This window comes from Lynx canadensis, chromosome A1 (genome assembly GCF_007474595.2).
Source record: "Lynx canadensis isolate LIC74 chromosome A1, mLynCan4.pri.v2, whole genome shotgun sequence".
NCBI classification, from domain to species: domain Eukaryota; kingdom Metazoa; phylum Chordata; class Mammalia; order Carnivora; family Felidae; genus Lynx; species Lynx canadensis.
The window spans coordinates 78988481-79012939 of NC_044303.2; the positions used below are offsets into that span (position 1 = coordinate 78988481).

At 39.3% G+C, this 24459-nt stretch overlaps 1 protein-coding gene across 1 annotated transcript in view; it reads left to right on the forward strand.

Annotated features, from left to right (window-relative positions):
* The window catches only part of MYO16 (myosin XVI), a 493885-nt gene that overhangs the window by 183358 nt on the left and 286068 nt on the right, over nucleotides 1-24459 (forward strand). Inside the window, exons 12-14 of the mRNA XM_030314012.1 lie at nucleotides 4311-4376; nucleotides 13456-13583; nucleotides 19769-19874. Of these exons, the coding sequence (XP_030169872.1) occupies nucleotides 4311-4376; nucleotides 13456-13583; nucleotides 19769-19874 (300 nt within the window). The remainder of the gene's footprint in view (nucleotides 1-4310; nucleotides 4377-13455; nucleotides 13584-19768; nucleotides 19875-24459) is intronic.

Below are 24459 nucleotides of genomic sequence, written 5' to 3' on the forward strand. Positions count from 1 at the left end.
GTTGGTTAAACGTCTGACATCGGCTCAAGTCATGATCTCACGGTTTGTGAGTTCGAGCCCCGCGTCGGGCTCTGTGCTGACAGCTCGGAGCCTGGAGCCTGCTTCAGATTCTGTGTCTCCCTCTGTCTCTCTTCCCCTTCCCTGCTCACGCTCTGTCTCTCTCTCTCAAGAGTAAGTAAACATTAAAAAAATAAAAAAAAAAATTTCGGCGTATATGTAGCTACAGATTCATTTTGTATTTTTTTTTCTCTCTTTCTCTAAAGGGAATCATCCAGGGTGTTCTCTTCTGCCTCTGTCAACTTTCATTCATTGTTATATTTCCGATAATCATCTAACTTGTTGCTGGCAGCAATAGCTACCCATTTTTCTGTAAAATAAGCTGCTGTATGAATATATCCTAATTTATGTATTTACGGTTGAGGAACCCTTGAGTTGTCTCCACTTTTTGGTTTCGAAATATACCATTACAATTATGTGACTTGGGTGGATCACACTGTTAGAAACCATCCTGATGCCTTTTTTGGCAACGTGCGAATATGAGTACGTATTTCTGTGGGGGCCACGTAGAGCTTTGTTCGCAGGGCGTTGAGCCAGCATGGGAATGGCAGCATCACAGGGACATTCAGCCTCGTAGACACACCCAAATACTTTTTCAGAGTGCTTACCCACCACACAGCTCAGGATTCCACACCCTGCCCACCCACAGCATAGTCAGTCTTATCTGTTGTACTGTTAGTTTTTACGGATTCCGGCCATCTTGGCAGGTGTCTGCTATCTCATTGTGGTTTGAGCTCACGTCTTCCCACTCTCTGATGATGGTGACCTGTAGGTGTGTGTTGCTCACTTGGCCATTTTGGCTCAGGACATGACCGTTCAGTTATACCGGCATTTAAACATGAATGGGCCATGTTTACTTTTTCTTATCAATATGTAGGGATTTGTATATATTCAGAATACTCTTTCTTTGTTAGATGTACATGTTGTGAGCATTTTCTCCCAGTTGGCGGCTTCCATTTTCGTCTACGAATAGGTCTGTGGAATAGGTGTGCAGAATAGAAGTTTGCAATTTTCACAAAATTCTTTACATTGAGTGTTTTTTTGTGTCCCACTTAAGAAAATTTGGCCTTGGTCATAAAATTTGGCCGAGGCTAGTTTCCTGTATTTCTTCTGGCAGTTTGATTGTGTTAACTTTAACATTTAAGGTATGTTACTAGGGTGGAAGTGATTTCACAGTGGTGCAAGAGAAGTGTCCAGAGTAGTGTTTCCCCACTGTCATAACAAGATGACCATGGGGAGGAGAATCCATATTCTGTTGTAGGGATGGATCCATTTGTGTCTAAACCAGGACGGAAAGATCTTAATCGCTATGGCAGTATGATAGATCTTAACACATGGAAGTCTTCTATATATCATGGAAGGTTAATATCCCTCTTTTGGTTGTGTTTCATTTCTCTGGAACATTTTTAAATTTTTGGTGTAGAACTCTTGACCCTTTATATTATATCTGTTTCTGGGCATTTTTCAAGTTTTGATGCTATAATGCTATATAATAAGTGTTATTTTCTTATTGAAAATTACAAGGGAATTTCATTTTCTTATTGTTTATGACAAATATGGAGATATAATTCGATTGTAATATGCATATTTTATCTGCCAATCTTGCTAAATTCATATGTAAACATGGATTTATATGGAGATTCTTCGGGATTTTCAGCACGTACCGTTATATGAATGGCTTTTATTTCTTTCTTTTAAATCTTGATAGCGTCCTTACTTTCTTTTCTTATTTTATTTCATGGGATGGTACTCTTAATAGAAAGATGACTGGAAGTGACAATATTAGGCATCCCTACCTCATTTTGGATCCCAGGGCAAAGCTTTCGATGTTTTATCATTAAGCACGTTGTTTGCAGTAACCCCGCCATAGATCTAGTTGAATGTTATTTGATTAACTTCCTATATTAATACTTTTCAAAGTTATTATTATTTTCAGTCAGGAGTGGGCATCGAATACTATTAAATGTTTTCTGACATTTATTGAGATGATCATATGGCTTTTATTCTTTACTCTTTAGTATTGGAAAAATTTTTTTAGTATGTGTTATTTTTTAAGAAAGAGACAGAATAAGCAGGGGAGGGGCAGAGAGAGAGGGAGACACAGAATCTGAAGCAGGCTCTAGGCTCTGAGCTGTCAGCACAGAGCCCAACACAAGGCTCAAACTCAGACTGTGAGATCATGACCCGAGCTGAATTCAGCTGCCCAACTGACTGAGCCACCCAGGCATCCCTACTCTTTAGCATTATAAATTGTAACAGTTGGTTTTCTAATATGAAGCCAACCTTGCATTACTAGAATAAAGCCTACTTGGTTGAAACAGATTATCTGCTTAATGTATTACTGGATTTAATTTGTCAATATTTTGTTCACGATTTTTGCACGTACTTAATGAAAGAGAGAAACCTGTAAATTTCCTTTCTTTGAATATACTAGTTAGGTGTGTAATACCAAGTTTATGCAGGCCTCTTAAAATGTAATGGTGTTCCTTTTCTGTTATATTCTAAAATAATTTGTGTAACATTTATCTTGTTCATTGATGTTGGGAAGAATTCACCAGTGAAGTTTAAATTTTCTTGGTGGAAAGGTTTCTTAGAGATTCAAAGTTCTTTTTCAGAAAAATAAAGTCGTGAGACATTCTATATCTTATTGTGTTCGTTTTGGTAAGATGGTGGATTGTTGTCACATTATCACATTATCTAAATATCCAGCCACAGTGACTAAAGTATGATTCCTAGTATTTCTTCATCTGTTTTCATGTCTGTATTGTCTGTAGTAATGTCGTATTTTGGATACTAGTAGCTTGTGCATTTTCTCTTGTTTCCGAAGTCTTGTTAGGGTACTCACCATTTCATTACATTGTTCAAAAGGCCACCTTCTGACTTTTGTTTCTATTCTTTTAATTTCTACTGTTATACTGATTATTTATTTCTGTATAATTTGATGTAATCAGATGTGCTCCTTGAAAAGGACATTTAGATCATTACCAGCTTTTCTTCTTTTCTAGCATTATAAACATCATATCGGGCAATAATTTCCATACTAAATATACCTTCAGTTGCATCTCACAAATTAGGAGATAACCAAAATATTTTCTCATTTTCATTGTAGCTCCTTTTTAGGCTCATAGGTTATTTGCAGATGTATTGTATAATTCCTAGACGTTTTGTAATTTTCTAGATATCGATTGATAATCTGTCTTATTTCTGCCATAATCAGAGTACATACTCTGCGTGATTCAAGTCCTTTAAATACAGTGGAACTGGTCTGTGATCAATTTCAAAGAATGTATATTCTGCAATTTGCTAACAGTGTTGTGTATAAGTCAGTCAACATGGTAATTATTTCAACATTCTGTCTGCTTATTCCATGAGTTACTAAAACAAATTGTTACAAATCCCCACTACTGTGTTGAATTTTTCTCTTTACAGCTGTTTTTGCTTCATGCATTTTGTGCTAAATTTTAGTCTCATAGAAATTTTAAATTGCCATATATTCCTGATTGGTTTAACATGTCATTGTTGTGAAATGTCCCTTTTCATCACTTTTATTTATTTTTTCATGAATTGAGTATTGCTAAATCACATTTTTGTTATTATTGTTTGCAGGTATATCTTGTTTTATCTTTTTACTTTCTAATTTTCTTAATCTATATATTTAAAGTACTTTAATCCAGTTCATAATCTTTGTCGTTTAATTAGAGTATTTAGTAGTTTTGCATTTGATGTAATTACTGATGTTTTGGGGTTTAAATCTGTTATTTTATTATTTGGTTTCTATTTATTCCATCTGTTCTTTGTGCCTTTATATCTCATTACTTGTCCTTTTTTAATAGCAAAAGTATTTATATTTGCTTTTTTGTACTTTAAATTTGCATTATGCATCTTATTATTGTTCTGTAGCAGCATAAAACTCATTACTTTATTACCTTCAGCATTTTTTGCCATGTGTTTTAATGTTATATTTTTTTATTCACTCTGATCCTCACAAAGCCTCTTTAAGAAAATAAATTCTTAGAATCCAGTTATTTGAGTTGTTATGTTGTTGGTGGAACAAGCCTATCAGTTTTATTTTATTTGGATTATATTTCTGTGTTTCTTTATTTACAAACTCTCCATAGGATCACAAAATGTTAAAATATGGCTTTTATTTGTTCTCTGTATTTTGCACAATTATTTAAAAATTCTATAATTTTTAATTTTAAGTGTCCTATTTATATAGTCCACTGACCCCTTGTATCCTTTTCTTTTAACAGACTTTTATTGGAGACATCCTCTTGCTTGTTAACCCATTCAAAGAGCTTCCAATTTATTCCACCATGGTGAGTATAAAATTTTGAATACCATTTAATAATGTAGGGTAACACCCACTAGACGTACCTATCCATATCAAATGATCGATTGAGAAGAAACCTGCAAACAATAAGTAAAGTCAGAAACTTCTCAGAAAACTCTAAACTGAATATTTGCGTAATAGTGACTTTAATTTGTCCTGAGACAAAAATGGAACAGGATGTTATTTTTATCAAAAGATTCCTTTGCACTTATAATGTGTAATTTTCCTATAATTGTAGTCACTAGACAGACTTCTAAAATTAAATAATGCGTTACTCTGTTTTCCATTCCTTCCTGACTAATTCAAGGTCAGTTGGTGTAAAGTATTTATTTTAACATCATGACCTCTTTCAGAAAAGTTCTATGATGTTAGAACCGTGAGAATAAGAAAGGATATTATTGCATTTATACATTTTTCCAAATGACTTTCTACTTTCCAAATTATGAGACTTTCAAAATTAAAAGAGCAATTGCTTTTGGAAAATTATTCCAGGCAACTGAAAACACAGTATGATTTTTGAGTCGTAAGAGATCAAAATATCATTGTGCAGTCTCTCTGTCTCTCTCTCTCTCTCTCTCTCACCTCTCTCTTTTGTTCACAAGGCTGTTTCCAGTTAAAGCAGAATCCCTCGTAGGGAGCAGGAACATGACAAACAGGAGAGAGGAGTAGACACAGGTTCTTGAAACAGGGACATGCTCAGAGAAGTTGGAGAGGGAGATGGCAAGAGGAAGTGTGGAGAAGAGGGAGAGGGAGAGGGGAAGGGATAGAGACATCACCTTCTTGGAGCTCCCAAGGAATCATTGAAGAATTCTTACAGAAACACCTCCTGAGAAAGAGAGTGCACCCTAACTACCCCAACCTCCACCCTTCTTCCCAAAGTCCCTTCCACCGTTGCTTTGAAACCACTGCCCGTTGCCTACTGTCCTTATTCTACTCGGCCCAATCCCAGCCTTAGCTCTGGGCAGTCTGACTGTGTGAGCGCATGATAGCCCAGGACAAGAGGGATCAGCAGTTCTGCCAGAGGAGTAACATTAACCTGTGATTATTAGATAGACATATGGACTACTCATGTTTTTATTTCTTTTGATGTCAGTTTTTAGTAATTTTGTTTTTCAAGGATTCTGTTTCTTACATTTAATCTTCAAAAGTTTTTGGCATATAATTATTCATGATCCTATTTTTTTAATGTGTGTAGAATTTGAGTGATTTATTTTCATTCCATATGTTGGTAATTTGAGCCTTCTCTGACTTTTTAAAATCCGTTTGCTAGGAATTTATTGATTGTATTACTCTTTTCAAAGAAAAGCATCTCTTGACTTTTAATTTTTTTCTAGTGTATATTTATTCTCTATATAATTGATTTCTGCTTCTTTATTTCTGTTGTCTCCTTCTTTCTAAGTTCTTGGAGTTTAATTTGGATAGTTGTTTTAAGTTATAACATTATATTTTGAACTTTTTCCTTTTATAAGTATTTGGGGCTTTTTATTTTGCTTTACACAAGCTTTACAGAATTCTTCATCTTTGGTATTTCATAAGTTCGTTATTATTCAATTTAAGAGACAGAGAGAGAGAGAACCCCTGCTATTTAAAGTTGACACTTAGTGTGTTGTTCCTGGCTTATATTTATGTTTTTACATTTGATCTTAGACTCAGTAAGAATCTTCTGGTGAGACAAAAACTAGTTTTAACTAATTAAATAAAATATATACATATATATATATATATATATATATATATATATATATATAATTTAAATGCTTCTATAGACCTAGAGGTCAAATTCTAAGTATTAGGGAAAATTTAACATAATAAATTATTTTAGTATGGCATTTCTTATCATGTTATAATATATAGTGTATCTCAAATGAAACAAACCTGTGACTCTGTGGTTTGTTTTTAGGGTGTTAACAGTGTGGCAGTTTAACACCTTCAAATATCAAGCTGTATTTTCAGTTCTTTCAGAAATACACATTAATAGAGAAAGGAGAGACACATCAAGAAACATATTTCTATATTATTGTAGGAACAAGATATGATATATTGAGATTTTTGCAGGAACAGTTCATTAAAACTTAAAATGGTGAATGCAACATATAACTTATATGTATTATCCTTTATATCTATCATTTCCAACAGATGCTGGCATAGAAAGTAAGAGGAAAATAAATCTATTTAGGTAAAATATGCACTGATAAAAAGCTTGAGGAAAAAATAAAGAGAAGGGCATCTGTTGGAGACACAGGTTTTTAATTTGTGGGTCTAGGAGGATGCATAACAAAAAAGAACATGAAGGAAAAGAAAAATTTTTGAGGAAAAACCAGATTCAGGTGAATATGTGAAGTTTTTGGAGGTTAAATTGAAATAATGTTGAGATTTGACATCGGATGCAAGATTAGGAATAATTCACATGAGTATTTCATTTTGTAAGATTTCTAAGACTCATACCACATTTAAGAATGAGGTGGAGGGGCACCTGGGTGGCTCAGTTGGTTAAGCAACTCTTGATTTTGGGTCAGGTTATGACCTCATGGTTTGTGAGTTTGAGCCCCGTGGCAAGCTCTTTGACCATGCGGAACCTGCTTGGGATTCTCTCTTTCCCTCCCTCTCTGCCCCTCCCCTGCTTGTGCTCTCTCCCTCTCTCTCAAAATGATAAACATTTTTAAAAAGGAATGAGGGAGAAAAATAATAGAAAGCAATGAAGAAGGAGGAGAGTTAAAGGGGGAGGAGGAACAGGAGGGAGGAGGGATGGAGAGACAACAGTGACGAGACAGATGGCGGCCACTAAAGAACCAGATCTAACACATTGTCGAGGTAGTAATCAGAAAGGATGAACATCTTGGTGTTGGTATCATTGTGGAAACCAGCGAACAAGTGAACGTCCTGAGGGGGAACATGTCAGCAACAGATACACAATTATCCCCTCAAGCAACAACATCAGGCTTTTCTCAGGCATTCCTCACTATGACCTTTACCATGGACTTCATAAACCAAAGATCTACCACCTGGACATCTCCCACGTACAAAATGACGACACCATTCCAGATAAACTACCTGGAGATTATCTCTCAAAATTATGGTTTTGCGTACACAAGGGCACAAAAATGATCGTACCCGTTTTCTTTTCAGCTGCTACTGGCAGTGAGATTAAGCTGTCCCACTGTGTAAAGTGGCATTAGTGTGGGATGCCTGGCTTAGGGCTTCATTAGCTTTCAGATTCTGATTACCGTTGGTCTCCTAATATTCCCATTGCGTGTTCGAGTTTGGCGCGGAGCTGGAGGGACTGAGCAGAGCTCATTGCCTCTGGACGAGTGGGGCTGGAAAGAGACCTGGTGCTGTCTAGGGCTCATCACGTGGCAGGCCTGCTGCAGAAGTCATCACATATGTCGTCACATAATCACAAAAGGCAACGCAATCAGTACAAGAATTATTATTTCCATTTGGAGGTGATAAAAGCCTCATGTGGATTTAGCAAATTTTCTAAAGCCTTCCACAATGGTAGGGACAGAATTTAAATCCAGGTCACCTAACCCCAGAGCAAAATGCGTGACAGACTCTTCTCTCAGCACAAATGCCAAGCCCTCAGACAATTTTTTAATTATGATATGTCCTCCTTTGTAAAACACTTTTTCAGAATACGTCATCTGTATATAGTTGTATAGATCATGAGTAGGTAACCCACTCACACAAGTAGAGTGACCTATTCATACCATACTGTGATGCCAAGAGCCCCTGTGAGTCACGCTGTTGACGTCAGGGAGGTTCCACGGGTTATGGGATCTGGACAGCTGGGGGGCCTGGGCCTGGCCCTCTCATCCACTGTGGGACTGCGTGGTTGGTTTCAAACATCCGAATGGGGCAGGATTCTGCAGTCTCCCTGAAGTTTACTGAGAGGGGTCGTGCGTGGTGGAGAGTGGGAGGGAAGATTCTTTAAAAAAGAAAGACCTTATTCATTGGAACTAGAGAGTCCAGCACAGGGAGGTACCCATGAGTGAGGCTAACATGATGCCATCCCCCCCATGAGCTACAACAGAGCACTTAAAATTTCCGCCGACCAGAATCCTCTGGTTTCCAGATGATACAGATGGGGAGAGAATGAGGTGAAGTGGAGAGAGAAGGCACACGAGAAAGAGAGTGGCTGACGCTGATGATATTTGCTGGACCACATGAGAATACGCAATAATGTTAATAATGCTGAAGGCAATGGTAGCCAATCTAAAGGTTACATGGCTTGTCAGAAAATGAGAACCATGTCAGTGAAAATCTTCAAGCTTCACTAGGAAAAAATAGAATTAATTATTATCTATTTAATATTATTATTAAATTATTGACATTATTATTGACATTATTATTTTGTACTGACATTACATATAAAGCATAGAATCAGCATCAAGCTAAGTCTTACCAGGTGGTAGCGGTGGAATATTCTACAATGTAAACTCTAACACTGCATGGAAAGGAGAAGGCTTATAAGAAAAGAGATCTGAGAAAGGTTATTAGTTAATCATGAAAAAACTTAGATACCCAAGATCCATTACGCCTTTAATGCCTCGTAAAACTTTGCCTAAATAGAAGATGTGACACTAAGTAGTTTGAAGAAATGGCGTAGGAGTCATATATGCTCCTGGCTCTCTTCTGTCTGGCCTTGTTTGTAACATTTAATGAAATTCTCAGCAAGATTTTACAGATTGAGTTTGGAAGCATTCTGTTAGAGTTTTATCAGGCCCATATTGGACTTGGGATGTGAAATGGTGTTAGTACAAATGTTCAAAAAGAACAGATATTTGTCCTACAAGAAAATACAGCTAGGCTAATACTCCCTGGTCAGTTTATGAGTTTTAGTGTATACATCGCTATCATTAACTATTTTGATAGCCATTTTAAATTCTGGAATAACCAAAAATACAAAAATTTGAAAACTATTTCAAATAAAGAAGTCGTATTTGTTCAAATGCTCTCCTGAGATTGGGATGCAGCTATAAAGAAGTGGTAAGAACACATCGTGCCTTGGTTTAACTGTAACATTTATTTTCTGTGCAGTACAGAAAATAAAGCTATGTTTTAATTATATGGTGTCTTAGATCAGATGGTGTAGTGTGCTATCAACAGAGGCAAATTCCTTTTCATGAGCAATGACAACCACTTCCCTGAAACTATTATCCTTTCATCTAATCTTTATACGTACACACATATAATCACCCCCTCTTATCTGAGCTTTCGCTTTCCATGGTCTCACTTACCCACGGTCAGCCAGGGACTGATCTTCGTTCTAATGTAGCATCAGAAAGTCAGTAGTGGCCTTGGGCGCCTGGGTGGCTCAGTTGGTTGGGCGTCCGACTTGGGCTCAGGTCACGATCTCGCAGTTCGTGGGTTCGAGCCCCATGTCGGGCTCTGTGCTGACAGCTCAGAAGTTGGAGCCTGCTTCCCATTCTGTGTCTCCCTCTCTCTCTGCTCCTCCCCGCTCATGCTCTGTCTCTCTCTCTGTCCTTCAAAAGTAAATAAAAACATATTAAAAAATTAAAAAAAAAAAAAGAAAGTCAGTAGTGGCCTGATGCTACATCACGTGCCTGCGATACTCACTGCACTTTGTCTCATCACATAGGCATTTGATCATCTCTCATCATCCCAAGAAGAAGCGTGAGTACAAGACAAGAAGTTATTTTGAGAGAGGGACCATACTCATACAACATTTATTTATTTATTAAAATTTTTTAAATGTTTATTTATTTTGAGAGAGAGAGAGAGAGCAGGAGTGGGAGAGGGGCAGAGAGGGAGACACAGAACCCAGAGTAGGCTCCAGGCTCTGAGATGTCAGCACAGAGCCCGACACGGGGCTTGAACCCACGAACTGCAAGATCGTGACCTCAGTCAAACTTAGAAGCTTAACTGACTGAGCTATCCAGGCGCCCACCAACTTTTATTATAGCATATTGTTATAAGTGTTCCATTTCATTCTTAGTTGTTGTTGGTAATCTTACTGTGCCTAATTTGTACATTAAACCTTATCATAGTTCTGTACATAGAGGAAAAAAAAGTGTATATAGGGTTTGGTATTCTCTGTGGTTTTTGGCGTCCCCTGGGGGTCCTGGAACATATAACTGGTGGATAAGGGGGGTCCTATTGTACACATGCAAGAAAAAACTGCATATACCATTTTTTTCTGTTTCATTTTTTATTTTTTTCATTATTTTGTTTTAATTCATTCAGAGGACATACAAACCATATCCATTTACCAAAAAAAAAAAAAAAAAAAGAAAGAAAGAAAATTTTCATTAGCCACTGTGCTTTCAAAAATATTTTATATTGATAGTTTTAGATCTAGATAACTTATTCTCAATGTCCTATAGTATTTTATCATATTAAAACACAATCACTTATATTCATCCATTAAACCCTATACCCATTTTTAATTATTGCCATGTTTTCTGCTCTTACAAAAGAGTGCTAAGAACTGTTTTGTGTGTGCTTTTTTGCCGACGTGCAAGAGTTTCTTCAGAGAGATTCGCGGTCAAGCCTACCTTCTTCAGTTTAGAAGTTGTTGCTAAATCACTGTTCCAGTTAGCAAGAACAGCCCTCGGTACTGCAGATGCATTTTTCTAGTGCTGGCGAAAACTTCCTTTTGAAACCAACCCCACCGCTAATTAGACATGTGACCTTGCACCAGTCGCTAACTTCTTTGCTTCAGTTTCCTCACCTGTAAAAAGAGAGAGGATTCTCATACCCCATTTGTAAATTTCTACAAGAATTAGATGAATAAGTATGAAGTGCTTAGAACAGTAGCAAGCACACATCAAGTGTAAGCCATTATTACTGTTATTATTATGATTATTGTTTTGAATGTTTATTTATTTATTTCGGGGGGGGGGGGGGGATAGAGGGAGAGGGAGATCCAAGCAGGTTCTGCTAGGTGTCAGCACAGAGCCCGATGCAGGGCTCGAATTCACAACCGAGAGATGGTGACCTGAGCCAAAATCAAGAGTTGGAGGCTTAACCGACTGAGGCACTTAGACACCCCTATTATTATTATTATTATTATTATTATTATTATTACTGTGCCATTGATAAAGTTACCAGTATTTTGTATCTATTACCCTACTGTTTGAAATGGGATTTCCTTGGATAACAGAGTTACTGATCTTTTCTCATGCTTATTAGTTATTCTCTTCTGTTCATATTCTTTGTCCAATTTTCAATTTTATTTCCAGTTTTTCTTTGTAGGCATATATTTGTAGTAGTCATTTATAAGACATGGATAATATATGGATTCTCTGCACAGCTTAATCTCCTCTCTGTCTTTGACTTTTATCATCATTACTGTATGTTTGATGTTTGTGGTAGAAAAGCAGTTGTCACATGTGCTGTTGTGATATTAAGTCATCCTTCCCATTATAATTTGTATTTGGGAACTGTGTTTACTTATTCCAAAATCATGACAGTATTATTCTCTTTACTTGTGTAAATGTTTTATGTTTTGCTGTTTATATTTGGGACTTAAATGCATTTGGAATTCATGTTTACATATCACATGAGCTAGAGATCAGTGTTTTTTTCCTTTACTAATATCGGTTTTTTGAACACCATCCTGTATGACTGATGCATGAAACAGCCCATTTTGTGCCCCAAATCCCCACCCATGTGTGGGCTTGGGTTGAGTTCTCTAGTCTGTTCCACTGATCTCTTTTTCTGGTCTCTGCACCAGAACCAGTGTTTACAGATTTTGGGTTTTTTGGAGTTTTTATTGAGATATAGTACTCATGGATTTATAAGTGTCCAGATGGATACATTTTCATGAGACCTTAGATCCAGAACATTTCTGGCTCTCCAGAAGCCACACTCTCACTCTTCTGCAATCACTAGTAGCTTGCCAAGGTCATGTGACTTCTTAACAGTGTAGATTAGTTCCACCTGTTTTTATACTTTATCATCGAGAGTGTTCTCTCTGTGTCTGATAGATTGCACTCAACATCGTGTTTGTGTGATTCATCCAATTATTTCTTATAGCTGTAGATCATTTAGTCCATTTAAAAAAATTATTTCCCTTATGGTTTTAAATAACTTCAAACATATGAAAAATTTGCAGATAAATAGCACAAACAACTTTTTCTCCCCAACCATTTTCAAATGATTTGCTGTCATGGTGTCCCATCAACCTTGAGTATATGCCTTGTGCATTTCCAAACATTGTGCAAACCAAGGCATTCACCTGTGTAACCCGCATACCACCATTGGAATCGGGAAATTGCTTCTGATGCAGTGTGACCATCGAGTCAGGGTGCCTCATTCAGGTCTTTCCCATCACCACATAATGCCCACAGAGCCCAAGACCCAGGCCACCATCACAGGACAGGCACACTGAGCCTCTAGGCCCTTTTATCTTGTCTGGATTCATCCCTCTATCTTCTCCTGAACTTCCCAACCTTGACATCCTTGAGGCTACAGGGAAGTTACTTTGTAAAAAAAAAATTAAAAAAAAAATAAGTATGCTATTTCTTCATAGCTCAGACACCTCCCTGTCATTTAATGATTAATTCTAATGTAGCAGAATTTACTAGAAACTCAAAAGGACTAAAAACACTGGAACCATGGCAATCCTCATCAATCACTGTGTCACTGAAATTAAGTTAATTTTTGTTTTTCTGAGAAATTTGTAGATTTTTCTGTGTTTCAACTGCAACTGCTTTCTATTCGGATTAAAAACCCTTTCTATCTTATGTTACGGAAATGAAATGTCACCGAGAGACATTGCATTTGATGTAAATTAGCCCAGGTTCAGCTTACTCCGTGGGTGTCTATTAAACTGGATTTGTGTCAGTTGCTCTGCTTAAGGACAGCAGAATAATTTCAAGCCTGTGGACCAAGTAATTCAGGATCAAGGATATGCCCCTGTTTTATCATGGTGAACCCTTAAAACGTGCTGAAAGAGCATAATTTCCCAGACGTTTTGTAGTTACAAATGAGATTCAAAAATAGACTGTGTCACATTTGTGTATTGGAAAGAAGTCCACTGTGTCCTGAGGTAGACGAGCTGGAGCCTTCTCACAGACATCTGTGTCCCACACATTTTGCAGGTCTCCCAGCTTTATCTCAGCAGCTCGGGGCAGCCCTGCTCCTCCCTGCCGCCCCACATCTTCTCCTGTGCAGAGAGGGCCTTCCACCAGCTTTTCCAGGAGCAGCGGTCCCAGTGCTTCATTCTCAGGTGAGTGCACCCCGCGCCTGGCTGAATGGATGCTCGGCGTCATGCTGGAGGCTTGGCGGTCAAGCTGTCCTCATTTCTCGTGGTTTCTGTTTATTTACTTCCTCAGCACCCAGCAGTCCAGTATGTCTTGGCAGTAAGTACATTTGACTCGTTACAAAGGAGAGACATCGTTGTTATTAGAAATAGCCCCAAGTGTGGCTGAATCAATACCAACAAACTTAACCTGAAACTCAATTCATTTGGAAGATTTACTACTTAGAACCAGGGTGTTTTTGCTTTCAAGCCTTAGAAACCCTGGGGAAGGAAAGGCACCTGCTGTTAGCGAGCCATGGTTCACAAAATGTGGTGCTGCTCAAATACAAAACACAAATTATTACCTTACAAATGTGGGCTTTCCCACACACTGCTGGGTATTTATGTTTGCTTGTATTTTACCCAAAGTATATACCCGGAAGTATTTTATACTGAAACATAATGGTAGCATTAGCTCATAAATTACCAGATGCTCATGACAGTGATTTACATCAGAGCAAAAATTCTTCCCCCCACTCCTCCATACACACAAGTACCACAAGAAGTAGAGAGTAGAGGTGAAATGTGATTATGTACTGATAAATGATTAAAAATTATTTAGGTATTAAAACAAGATCTACATTGAGAATTATGTTTCTTTTTAAAAATTTTTTAACCTTTATTTTTGAGAGAGAGAGAGACAGAGTGTGAGTGGGGGAGGAACAGAGAGAGAGGGAGACACAGAATCAGAAGCAGGCTCCAGGCTCTGAGCTGTCAGCACAGAGCCCGATGCAGGGCTCAAACTCATGAACCCTGAGATCATGACCTGAGCCAAAGTCGGTTGCTCAACTGACTGAGCTGCCCAGGTGTCCCAAGAAATACATTTCTTATTAGGAGAAAATTCTACCAGAGGGGACTTCTGTAACCTTCATGGCTTTGCCTGAGTTATAATCAGTAGTGTTGACTGGAAACAAATGTGTGAATAAAGCTTTCCATAACTCCTCAAAGTGAAATGAAAGTGAGTAAAGATGGACAACTGCATAGAACCCTAAAGACATCTAAATACTTAAATAAGCACTGATTTATGTGCTTTTACATTATCACTTCGGTCAAAAGTTCAGTGGAGGGTATGATTGGTGGTTGCAAACTTCAATGTTCTGATTTTCAAAGTAGCATGCAAGTAGTTTTTTCACTCTTGTGCTGAAGTGTCCCCAGATGGGAGGGGCACCAGCAGCAGGGGAGGCCTCCGCCATCCTCCAATCAAGCAACTCTATTTTTATCTGCTCTGTTGGGTTTTCTAGTGTAACTTTGATGAAAAGGGGAACACTTTTTTTTTTTCCCAACGTTTATTTATTTTTGCGACAGAGAGAGACAGAGCATGAACGGGGGAGGGGCAGAGAGAGAGGGAGACACAGAATCGGAAACAGGCTCCAGGCTCTGAGCCATCAGCCCAGAGCCCGACGCGGGGCTCGAACTCACGGACCGCGAGATCGTGACCTGGCTGAAGTCGGACGCTTAACCGACTGCGCCACCCAGGCGCCCCGAAAAGGGGAACACTTTTAAAAACCCATGAGATTATGGGGAGTATATAATAGTGTGGGCAGTAGTAACAACTGATACGTATTGAGAACATAGTGCCAGACCCTCCATTGGGTACTTTCCGTGTATTGCCTTACCCATAGCTTTAGCATCACTATTTTATGGTTCAGGTGACTGTGTATTATAAGGAGTAACTAGTCTAGGGCCTCGTGATCAGTAAATAGTGAATCTGGGATGTGAGCCCAATAGCGTGAATTAGTAAATGGTGATTAATTAGTCTAGGGTCCAGTGGATGCTGTATGTGGGATGTGAGCCCATAGTCTGGCTTCTGGGCATGAACGAAGCTTCTCCACTCTCCCAGCCAGTCACCAGTGCGTGGCTTGCCCCCTGCAGTCTGCTCAAGGAGGCTTCTGGCAGCCCACCCAGCCTTCCCTAAAATGCCGGGCACAAATCCGTGGGTTTTCCTAAGTTCTTATTGAATCTGCTTAATTCTTTTGAAACACATAGGTCTTAGCGAAGCTCTGAGGAGCCAAAGAATCATATCCTTTGGGAGTCTGCCTGCTACAGATTTCATAATATCTAGCAAGTTCTTTTAGTAAAGAAACCCGTTTATCGTTTTTTTAATATGAAATTTATTGTCAAATTGGTTTCCATACAACACCCAGTGCTCATCCCCAAAGGTGCCCTTCTCAATAAAAACCCATTTATCTTTAACCCAGTGCTTTCTACATGAATTTGCTCATGGGATTGCTTTTCCAGTTGGACTTGCTAATATTCTGCAGAATTAGTATTTCTTTGGGACATTTTTATTTATTTATTTATTTATTTATTTATTTATTTATTTTTATTTTTTATTTATTTAAAAAAAATTTAGCGTTTATTTATTTCTGAGACAGAGAGACAGAGCATGAGCAGGGGAGGGGCAGAGAGAGAGGGAGACACAAAATCTGAAACAGGCTCCAGGCTCTGAGCTGTCTGCACAGAGCCCGACGTGGGGCTCGAACTCACGGACCACAAGATCATGACCTGAGCCGAAGTCAGATGCTTAACCGACTGAGCCACCCAGGTGCCCCTCTTTGGGACATTTTTAAAGGCTAATAATGCCATGTGTCTTTCAGTCTTTCTGAAAAAACTTTTTTTCCTCGTTCAGGTTTTTTTCTTTTTTAATGTTTGTTTGGTTATTTATTTATTTATTTATTTTTCAGAGAGAGAGAGAGAGAGAGAGAGAGAGCAGAGGAGGGGCAGACAGGGAGGGAGAGAGAGAATCCCAAGCAGGGTCCAACCATGGTCAATGCAGGGCTCGAGCTCATGAACCATGAGATCTTGACCTGAGCCAAAATCAAAAGTTGGACACACAACCAACGGAGCCACCCAGGCACTCCTGTTCAGGTTTCAAGAAGTGAAGAACAAATGTGTGATCACAGGGACTTACTATTTTAGTCATCCTCTTCTTTCAGGATTGATGTTTTTATATGGCTTCTCTACTTCCTTGATTGTCTTGACTACGATAAAGGCTTTCTGCATTTATTATACTAATTCATTAAAATTCGTAAGTTTAGAACTCAACTAAATACATTGTTTAAAAGATCAGGGAAGCACTATCAATAATAGCCAAATTATGGAAACAGCCCAAATGTCCATCAACTGATGAATGAATAAAGATGTGGCATACACACACACACACACACACACACACACACACACACACACACACAATGGAATACTACTCAGCAATGAAAAAGAATGAAATGTTGCCCTTTGCAACATCTTGGATAGAACTGGAGAGTATTAGGCTAAGTGAAATAAGTCAGCTGGAGAAAGACAGATATCACATGATTTCAGTCATATGTGGAGTTTGAGAAACCTAACAAGACCACAGGGAAAGGGAAGGAAAAATAAGATGCAAACAGAGAGGAAGACAAACCATTAGAGACCCTTAAATACAGAGAACAAGCAGGGTTGGTGTGGGTGGGGGGGTTGGTGGGGTGGGGAAAATGGGTGATGGGTATTGAGGAGGGTACTTGTTGGGATGAGCACTGGGTATTGTATGTAAGTGATGAATCATGAGAATCTACTCCTGAAGCCAAGACTACACCGTATGTTAGCTAACTTGACAATAAATTAAAAAAGAAAGAAAAGATCACAGCCAAGAGTCTATTGTGTCTCATAACCAGCATTTACAAAGGATAATTTAAGATTTGGAGATCAAAATGCAAATATTCCTGGAACACATGTCCTATAACTTAGGACTAGAGCAGGAATTTCTAACTTTAATTTTCAAATTTCAATTTTATTTTTCACTTGATTGATAATTATAGGCCTCTCTAGCACACAAAGCTTCATCTTGAGAAACAGTTTTTAATAATTTTCAGATCTTTGTCGTGGGTTATAACTGAGAGTCTGGTGTTCACCATAATCAATCTTATCTTTAATTTTCTGAAGGCCTTGATAGATGGTTTTAATTAATTGTCAGAGCACATGTGACAAAAATCCATTATCCTAACAGTGTGTTGAGCAAATCCAAATTAATGTTATAAGCTGAACATAGAAGTAACTTGTGAAGTTAGCAGAATAAGGTCAGCCTCTGTCACGTGCAGGTTTTGCAGACAAGGCTGTTCAAATAAGCTTTCAGATTTCTATGGGTCTATGATGGGCACCGCCCAAAATCCTCCGTCAGTTTCTAGTTTAATCATATACTGGGTTTTCAGATCAAGGGATATTTCTTGAACACATCATGCTAGGATTTTTAGTTGCAACATGATATCCTACCCTGCCCTGTGCTGTATCCTTTTTTTTTTTTTTTAATTTCCTTGTATTTTACTCAGAGTTTCAATAAAATATGCCCATTTTGAGATTTTATGAGATGGTTGAAATTGCTAGTGATTTTGGCCAGGTAAGAGAATTGATCATTCTCTCTACCCCGACGTGGAGTGACAGAGCATGCGCAGTGTCGAGAGCGGGGAAGGCACTCACGTGACCTCCAGTGCAGCCGCACACCCTCCCAGCTGTGCAGACTGCCCGCTGCATTCACCATCGTCCATGCACCACCTGTTTCCGGTTTCAGAATAGATGCTGCGGAAGAACCGGTTGAGTGTTTCATGTTGGGTGAAGGCTGCCTTCCGCTACCCTTTCTCCAAGAGTGAGCCTACCCCCCAAAGTCCTCCCTGGTTTCTTCCACCTGCTGGCACATTGTTTGCTGTGCTCCATTGCAGTTTGAGTATGCATTCGTGATGTGCTTGGTGTTCATTGGAGAGCATCCCGGATGATGGATGATGGCCCCGGATTGTCCACGGATGCACCTCTTGAGCTCTGCAGCCTGGCATAGACTCTGGCACATAGTAGGCCCTTAGTAAATTTCATCTGAAAGAAGGAGCGCCATTTTTAAAAGGAAAATGGTGTTTTCAAGATCAACCCTGCATAAATGTGAGCAGAATCTCTACAAAATCAAGGTTTATAAACCACCCAATTTATAACAGTGAATACAAGGGTAGAAGTGAAATTTCAATCACGAGTGATCTAAATTGTTTCTGCTCTGAAATTAGAAGGTTACAAGCAAATGTCCTTGAACCTAGAAAAGGAGCTCCTTATCTTGCGTGGGCCTCTGGCACCTGCTCCCCTCAGGCTGCCAGAGTGGTGGTTCTGAAAGTCATTAAAATATTTATGGTCGGCGCGGATGCGGGGAAGGGAAGTATTTTGTTAGCAGTTGGAGACTTGGATAAAAAAATACATTTCAGCTTCTTTTCTGGCAAACACCCTTTCCTCCAATTCATTAGTACAAATAATCAGGGGAGAAGCCCAAAAAGCACTAGTAAAGAGCTTTGTATATATATATATATACATATATATATATATATATATATACATATATATATACATATATATATATATATTAATTTTTAAGCTATCAGATGAGTAAAGACTTTTCCTGAGCATTCTATCTGGAAGCACTAACCACTTTATTTGGTATTTAGTAAGTAATAACTGTATTGGAATTTTTTTTACATAATCCTCTATCCTCTCATGTCAGGAATATAGTACAATTATTTATAGAAATTGGATGAGTTTTGAGAAACATCAAAAATGTCACTACAGATAACAAGTTTGGTTACTATTATTTCCTGGATTCAAGGAAAATGGAGAACGTGAAACGTCAGACTGACAGAAGCCTCAAGAGGCAAGTGGCCATTTTAGGATCTGCCGTGTGCCAGGCACCTTACTCTCCTGGTCAACTCTGGCCAAGGAAGGTGTAATGTCTTTCCTGGGAGGCTCAGAAAGCTTTTACAAGGCCATTTGCTCCAGGACACATGCATCCTCACTGTAGGGGCCGTCCCTTGGGGTCCCGCTCACTTACGTTCATTTACAAAGCTGAGCACAAAACATTGGATGGCAGACGTTCATCAAATTCATATGCTGCCTCAGCGTCCGGAATGCCAGAGGGCACGTGACCGAGTACACATGTACTAAATATTTCGGATGAGCAAATCAAAGCTAAGAGTTAGATGATACCATACACTCAGGAAAGGTTCTTCTGCCCTTCCCTCACCACCTTTGTATCAGGATTATGGCTGCTCATTGAATTGTTGGCTACATTCTCCAAGATGCTAAACTTGAGTTTTCTCTCTGTTTTCTGGCAGTGGAGAGAGAGGATCGGGGAAGTCTGAAGCCAGCAAACAAATAACGAGACACCTGATGTGCAGATCTGGCTTCAGCAGGCCTATGTTTGATTCCAAATTTAAGCACGTAAGTTTCTTGTTTGGGTCAGAGAATATGTTGAGCTGGGACACCTGTAGTTTGTGAATAAAAGGGAACATCATAATAGACCATAAGCTTGACCATTATTGGTCCAAGTTTGTGGAAATAAAGGAAAGAAAAAGAAGATTGAGGCCTGGTGCAAATTAATGCCATTCAAGATTTATTTTTAAATATTTTGAACATACATACTCTTTTTTTATAGTTGCTCAGAATAGTTGGATTGAAAACATGTAATATACTTAGAGATTATTGTTGTTCACATAGAAAGTGCCACTCGGTGTGTAGACACTTTTGGGGGATTGGCCCGATTAGCACGTTTTGTGGGGGACTATTGAGAGGTGATAGTGAAGTTTCAAAGTATGTAAAAGAATTGATAACAAGAGGGGCACCTGGGTGGCTCAGTCAGTTAAGCGTCTGACTTCAGCTCAGGTCATGATCTCACGGCTCGTGAGTTCGAGCCCCACTTCGGGCTCTGTCCTGACAGCTCGGAGCCTGGAGCCTGCTTCCGACTCTGTGTCTGCCTCTCTCTCTGCCCCTCCCCTGCTCGTGTTCTGTCTCTCTCTCTCTCTCTTACAAGAATAAGTAAACATTTTTAAAAAAAAGAACTGATAACAAGAAAGCTTAATGCTATTGAGGGCCAGGTAATAAAAGTTCATCTCCAATATTGACTTGTTTGATGTACGTTGTGGTATTTTTAGGTATGCAACATAGTGACTTGATATGTGCATGTATTGTGAAATGATCATCACTATAATTTTTTAATTAACATCCATCGCTCCACATAGTTAAATTTTTTTGTCTTGTGATGAGAACTTTTAAGATTTACTTGCTTGACATCTTTCAAATCTGCAGTTTTCCCAACTGTGGCCACCATGCTGTGCGTTACAGCTGCAGGACTGACTTACCTTGTAACTGGGAGTTTGTACTTTTGACTCCCTTCACGCAATTAAAACTGACTTTAAGTTATATTCAGTAACACCTGCTTTTATTTGAAGACTCCTTGTGGTGATACTTCATCCACCTAAAATATCTCCAGGGTTCAAGGAGGAACCAGAAAGGCCTATTAGCCGCGAAGATAAAGGTCAGAAATTTCACACAATAAAGCTCGGGAATTTTACCCAAGGATACACCACTGTATCTGTAGGGTGCTCACCACTGACTGTGTCTTGTTTTTACACAGTCCTGGTAGGTATTTTTAGCAGGTTTTCTCTGGCCACAGTAGAGGGGAAGTGCAAACTCAAGAGTTGCTAGAAGGATCCTGCAGGGAACACGTATGCTAGGCAGACGCCCTAGTGGGTGGAAAGACAGCCCATCAATAACCAATCGGGACATGATCAGAACCCAAAAGTGTGCTACCCTGGGGGTCTCCACCTGCAGGGCTAGCCTTCCAATTTCATTACTGTAGAGGAAATAACTAGAATAACCCAAGTTCATGATGATTATTCTATGCTTGAGACAAAAATAAGACTCCCTTACGTGTGCCCTTTTACTTTAGGGGCCTCGGGGCCTTATGCTCTGCGCTTCTTCATGCTGTCCGATCCCACGATTCCGTCCCCTCCATGTGCTGTCACGCCTCATCCTAACCCCACCAGCTCCCCTTCTTTCCACATAGACCCCTGCCCAGCAGCCCTCCTGGATATCCCACAGTGTGAGTCCCTAAGACGTCCAGAGCTGGATGCAGGGACTCCCAGGTTTCTTCAGCATTCTCCTCCCAGGCCACCCATCAAATAAGTGGCACAATCACTTTCTCATTGCCCCACTGGAAACCTGGCTTTGGCCTCGATGCCAGCCTCTCCCTGCTTCACCCATGATCACAGTATCCTGTTAATCTGACCTGGTAACACTGTTCTCCAGCCTCATAGAGTTTCCCTGTTCCTATTCTTGCCAGAGCCACCTTTGAACATGTATCCCCCCCAGGCTGGGCCATGTGGCCTCTGTCCCTCATTCATTTATTCAACAATGTCCTAAGTGGCTGACATGCGCATGTCCCTTGAATTCAGAGACACCGTCTTAGAGCCCGCCACACAGTTGGAGCTCAAGTACTATGTGGCACGTGAAAGAGTACATGCTTAAGATATCTAGAAGTATTTTCAGCATACCTAAGACACAGTTAATTATCCCAAGTCACCTCAATTCATTTACTTAAACATAGCAAATGAACTTAACATGGATAAACCATTTGTCCGTCATCGGGACTCCGTAGGTTTTGCTGCGTGTGCTGTGTGTCATGCACATGACGGGCAGTGTGGTTCCAGTCCCCTCTCTCGGTGCACATTTCATAGCAAGGTGTGGGAAGTGTGCTGGTGTCACCTGACAGGTGCACGCCTCCCTCTCCACAATCACCCCTGCACCAGCCTTGCCAGGCACGTATTTGCAGAAAGATACCTGCCAGTTCATTCTGCGACTTGGTATTGAAAGTGTCTGATTACATTGGAGTAAAAACTTAGCTGCTGTTATCTTAGATTATTCCCTAAAACAAAGCCATCTGAAAGTTGAAACGTTTGGGGTGCCTGGGTGGCTCAGTCGGTTAAGCATCCAACTTCGGCTCAGGTCATGATCTCACGGTTTGTGAGTTTGAGCCCCGTGTCGGGCTCTGTGCTGACAGCTCAGAGCCTGGAGCCTGCTTCGGATTCTGCATCTCCCTCCCTCTGTGCCTCTCTCCCACTCTCTTTCTCTTAAAAAATAAATAAACATTTAAAATAAATAAATAAAAAGTTCACACATTATATAAAGATGTAGAAACCCATCACCCTGTGAGAATTGTGCTGTTTGTATTTGGTTTTCTGTCACTGCCCTTTCAACTTATCGCTGTGGGCCAAGGGATATCTGCCATGGTGGCATGCACGTGAGAATACTCTGGAAATCTTATTTGTTAAATAAATTTTTGTTTTGGACCACCTGGGTGGCTCAGTCGGTTGAGCACCTGACTTGAACTCAGGTCATGATCTTGCTGTTCAAGACTTCAAGTCCCACATCGGTTTCACTTCTGTCAGTGCAGAGCCCGATTTGGATCCTCTTTCCCCTTTCTCTCTGCCCCTCCCTGCTTGTGCTTGCTCAAAAATAGATAAAACATTAAAAATTTTTAAAAATCTATCTATCTATCTATCTATTATTTATTTATTTATTTATTTATTTATTTATTTATTTATTATTTTAAGTACACTCCACATCCAGCACAGAACCCAATGTGGGGCTTGAACTCATGACCCTGAGATCAAGATCTGAGCTGACTGAGATCAAGAGTCAGACACGTAACCATCTGAGCCACCCAGGTGCCCCAATATTCTAGAAATTTTAGTATCTGATTCCTCATTTAGAAGTGAGAGGAACTTGGGTTGCCAGGGTGGCTCAGTTGGTTAAGCACCCAAGTCTTGATCTTGGCTCAGGTCAGGATCATGATCTCATGGTTCCTGAGATCAAGCCCCACATCAGGCTCTGCACTGACAGCGGAGAGCCTGCTTGGGATTCTCTCTCTGTCCCTCTCTCTCTGTGTCTCCCCTCCTTGCTCTCTCTCTATATCTCGAAACAAATAAATAAAAAAAATAGTTTTAAAAGAAATGAGAGGAACGTATATTTAATTGATAGGTCCATGTAATTTTTTTCCTATTTTCGACTTCTGAAAAAGATGTCCTTAAGAAATTAAATCCGCTCTTACGGATTCCCAAACCTACACCTGATTCTGGAGATTTCTTTCTTTGTGAAGAATATCTATGGTGACATATGTGTTCATTAATGACTAACTCATAACCATTTATTAAGCTCAAACCATATACTGAGAACCTGCATAATTGTACAGCACAGCTCAAAATAATTTAACATTTTGGGTTGACTTGGGTAGGATACCATAATTATCTATGTTCACATATTGTACTATACTGCTACAGACATAGCAGAGTTAGAGAATTTCTAAAGAACAGTTATCAAATAGACTTAGGTTAACTAACAGAATACCAGGAGCTGTTGACCTAAGTGTAATGACAAGGAACAGTGGTCCTCACTGTAAGTTATAGACTAAAGCAATCATTTATTAAAATGATCCTTCTGGAAAGAGCAGGCTGTGCAATTTCTAAAGTGCATTCTAGATTACTTTATGTAAATTGGCCTCGCAGTTTAGCTTAAGTAAATACATTCTAAGTTGCATTTCTTTAGATAGATATAACTCTTCCAAATCAGTTAGCGTCTGGGAATCAATATTATGATATCCATGCAAATTTCAAGGAAAACCATTTCTAATTCACTTGTTTGTTGTTTTATTCATTTCTCATGCAAATTAAGGATGTCATAAATAAGTGATTCCTAGCGTCATAAGGTAACATTGCCCAGGATTAAGTATGGCTTAAACTTCATATCAGTTATGCTGGGTGGTTTTTTTTTTGTTTTGTTTTTTGTTTTTGGCTTCCCTTTAAATTACAATCCAGATCAATATCATTTGGTGTTCAAAGCAACCTCAAAACTTACCCACAGTTCTTGCACAGCGCCCTGGTGTACAAGTGGGAATTAAATACAAGTATTTAATGACTGTATATGAATCGACTGTAAATATAACATCACAGGGGTTCAGTGAAACTTTGTA